Source organism: Solanum pennellii, chromosome 7, assembly GCF_001406875.1.
Source record: "Solanum pennellii chromosome 7, SPENNV200".
Lineage (NCBI taxonomy): Eukaryota > Viridiplantae > Streptophyta > Magnoliopsida > Solanales > Solanaceae > Solanum > Solanum pennellii.
Window position 1 is genome coordinate 2,906,395 of NC_028643.1, and position 3,599 is coordinate 2,909,993.

The following is a 3,599-nucleotide window of genomic DNA, read 5'->3' on the forward strand; positions in this document are numbered from 1 at the left end:
ACAATTCCACCATAACTCTTGTTGTTTCATATTAAGCTGTTAAATATAAAGTTATTTTTTTTTTAATTCTATCTTTAACATTAACTATTTATTTCAAATTATTTTTCACGTTCACTAAATTTTTTTTAAAATTATATATATATATATAAAAATAAATTAATTCAAACGAACAATAAAAACAAAAATATGAAAGTTTATTGTGGAAAGTGATGTTTTGGTATTACATTGAATATTGTGGGGTATATATGGTGTAACATTTTACTTGCAATAAAGATGAGGGAATGTTTTTTTTTTTTTTGTATAATAATTTCTTTTCATGATTAAAGGTAAATTGTAACGGGCAGAATAATAGTAAAGTTATGCCGTCAATTTTATTATTATATTATATTTTATCCTTTTTTTAAAAAAAATATATATTTAATAAGTTCTTAAATTTTAACATTGAGCAAAAGAGTGAAAATTTCTTAGGGAATTAAACTGTATACATGTCAAATTTTTTTAATGGTTATAGTTTTAATTTTAATATTTTACGTGGTAAATTTAAGATCATAAATATATATATATTTAATTTAAGATTATAAGATTTAAAATTATGGCGATTGATGTAGTGTGTTAGCTCAATGACGTAACTTACGTGACAAATCTAAAATCAAATATTGACACACATGGAGGTCGAGAATTAAAATAGAAAATTAATAGTTAGTCGAGTATTATCTAGTTCTCTTATCAATGTTTACTATTATTTCATTTGCTTCAATTATCATATTATTTTTGTTGTTATTTGTTCTCTTCTCAGTTATTTTTCAGAAAAACTACATTATTATATTTATTTTAAACACTTAATTTTTATATTTTTACTCAATCGAGGATCGTATAAAAATAATATATTTATCTTTACAAAATAGAAATAAAACTTTTTATACACTACCCTTTCAAACTCTCCATAAAACTCATATAGGGTATATTATTATTCTTAAAGTTCAAGAATTTCGATTCTAAAAATCTCGTAACAAACTAAACTAAGATATCTAGATTAAAACGAATGAAATAATGTAATATTATTTATGACTTTAGGTTTTAGTGTAACGTACAAGCAAGATTTAACTCTAAAAAGTAGAAAAATATTAATTTAATTAAATTCTATAACCCCCACCCCCCACCCCACCCATCACTCTCCAAAATTGATGGAAGCAACGCGTTTAGAGTTTGAAATAATTTACACTTATTTATTATTTCACGCGTTCTTTCTTTTTAAAATTTTGGGTGGAATCAACATTTAAAAATTTATATTCTTATCGTTTTATTTTACGTGATATATTTTTTTTTAAAAAAATAATATTATTTTATTTTAAATTTTAAATGACCGTTTACTTTTAAAAATTGTTTTAGATTATAAATTTTAATTTTTTTTTTACTTAATAACAGATAACAAATTAAGCGATGTCACGTAAAATGAGACGAAAGATGTATACTAATGATAATAAATAGAAAAGTTAAAGCTAAATCACCAAACCAACGCGTTTATATTTTCTCTTTACATAAATTTAATTTCATTTTACAAAACAACTCAAAGAAGCCTTTTTTTTTTTCTTCATTTTTTCTGTTCCATTGAAATCCTCTTCAAGAATCAAGAAAATGTTAACAATTAGCCTTCTTTTCTTAGCATTTCTCTTCATTGTTGGTTTAATTACAACCCTTTTCAATTTTCCCACAAAAAAGTTTCAATCTTGGATCTTTTCCCTCTCTGTTAAACCTCAAACCCTAACCCCAACAACCCCTTTTATCAATAAAGATTCAATCTTTGTTGAAAAAAAGAGCTCAAAAGTTGAGTTGAGTGGTGTTTTTGCAACATTTGACAAGAACAATGATGGGTATATAACAAAACAAGAATTGAAACAGTCACTTAAGAATATTGGGATTTTTATGGAAGATGGAGATATTCTTGAAATGGTTGAAAAAGTTGATTTTAATAAAGATGGGTTTATTGATATTGATGAGTTTTATGAACTTTGTCATAGTTTCTTGGGGATTGAGAAAGTTGTTAGTGAAGAAGAAGAAGGGGGTGTGGAAGAAGGGGATTTGAAAGATGCTTTTGATGTGTTTGATTGTGATAAAAATGGATTGATATCTGAGGAAGAATTGAGTAAAGTGCTTTCATCTTTGGGGTTAAATCAAGGTAAGAGATTAGATGATTGTAAAGAAATGATTAGGAATGTTGATGTTGATGGTGATGGAATGGTGAATTTTGATGAATTCAAGAAGATGATGAGAAATGGTGGAAGGCTTATTCCAATTCCTTAGGAAGGGGAAATTCCATTTATGTTACAAACTACTAGTACTAGTATTCAAGATTCCTTTTTTTTTTCTTTTTCCAAACCCCGATCAACAGTGTTTTCACTTACCCTCCAACGTGACTTGAACCGTCAATTCAGTATGATCAACCGTGTTTTATGATCTTAGTGTTTTCACTTATCCTTAAGCATGTCTCGAACTCTCAACCCTCCAACGTGACTTAAACCGTCAATTCAGTATGATCAATAGTATTTTCACTTACCCTCTATCGTGATCTTAGTGTTTTCACTTATCCTTCAGCATGTTTCGAACTCTCAACCCTCCAACATGACTTAAATCGTCAATTCAGTATGAACAAATAGTATTTTCACTTATCCTGTATTGTGATCTTAGTGTTTTCACTTATCCTTCAGCATGATTCGAACTCTCAACCTTCAGTGTTTTTACTTACCCTCCAGTGTGACTTGAACCGTTTAAGTCATATGATATCTTTTTTTTTCCATCCCAACCCTAGAGTGATCAACAGTATTTTCACTTATCTTCGAGCGTGACTCAAATCCTTTGGTCTTAGTGTTTTTACTTGCTCTTCAACATGATTTGAATCGTCAATTTAGTGTTTTCACTTACCCTTCTTCAATCTAAGTATCAGTCGATGACGAAGATGATCAACTACTTGAGCAAGGTTACTTTTCTTATCTTCAAGATTGTACAAATAGGAAAAAATAACTTGCATTGAGTGGATTGTGTATAGTTAGTTACTTTTTCTTTAATTTCTCATAGAATTTGCTTAAGTTTAAGATTGGATCTAGGTCTAGTTAAGTCAACTAAGATTATTTGTTTTTTTTTTCTTTAACTAGTTGGATTTAGAGAAAATTAAGAAGCATTATCACACTTGTGGTTCTGTATTTGATCAGATTGTGTTGTTTTCAAAGCAGACAAATTTTATGGTTGTACTGACACATTATATGTTTTGTTTATTAATTGACTTGTTTTTTTTTGTTTATGGTACCTGTTAATTCATGATCAAATTAAAGATCTTTATTAGAAAAAAAAGATAATTATATTGTAGATCTTGATACTTGCAACATTTTATATACAACTGTAGAATAGACAAGTGCTAAGGTTTTGATATGGCTAATAATTTGTTAGATAGAGTGTTTTTGCTTTTACTAATACACTCTATCTCATACTTTTGTTACTTCTTTTCTCTGAGCCGAAGTGTTTACTGACAATAACTTCTTTATCTTTGAAATAGTACGAATAAGGACTTACACCAATTAGATTATTGTTGTTGTGATAAAAGTTTG

The 3,599-nt window shown here is 27.6% G+C and overlaps 1 protein-coding gene across 1 annotated transcript; it reads left to right on the top strand.

The window, feature by feature from the left end:
- Positions 1-1,530: 1,530 nt before the first annotated feature.
- On the top strand, positions 1,531-3,273 carry LOC107025899 (calmodulin-like protein 3). Its single transcript, XM_015226680.2, has one exon. It carries the CDS (start codon positions 1,636-1,638, stop codon positions 2,299-2,301), a length of 666 nt encoding a protein of 221 aa, XP_015082166.1. The 5' UTR covers positions 1,531-1,635; the 3' UTR covers positions 2,302-3,273.
- Positions 3,274-3,599: the final 326 nt, after the last annotated feature.

What these genes read in the sequence shown, in the direction of transcription:
- LOC107025899 (XM_015226680.2), top strand. Translation starts at nt 1,636, where the DNA reads ATGTTAACAATTAGCCTTCTTTTCTTAGCATTTCTCTTCATTGTTGGT.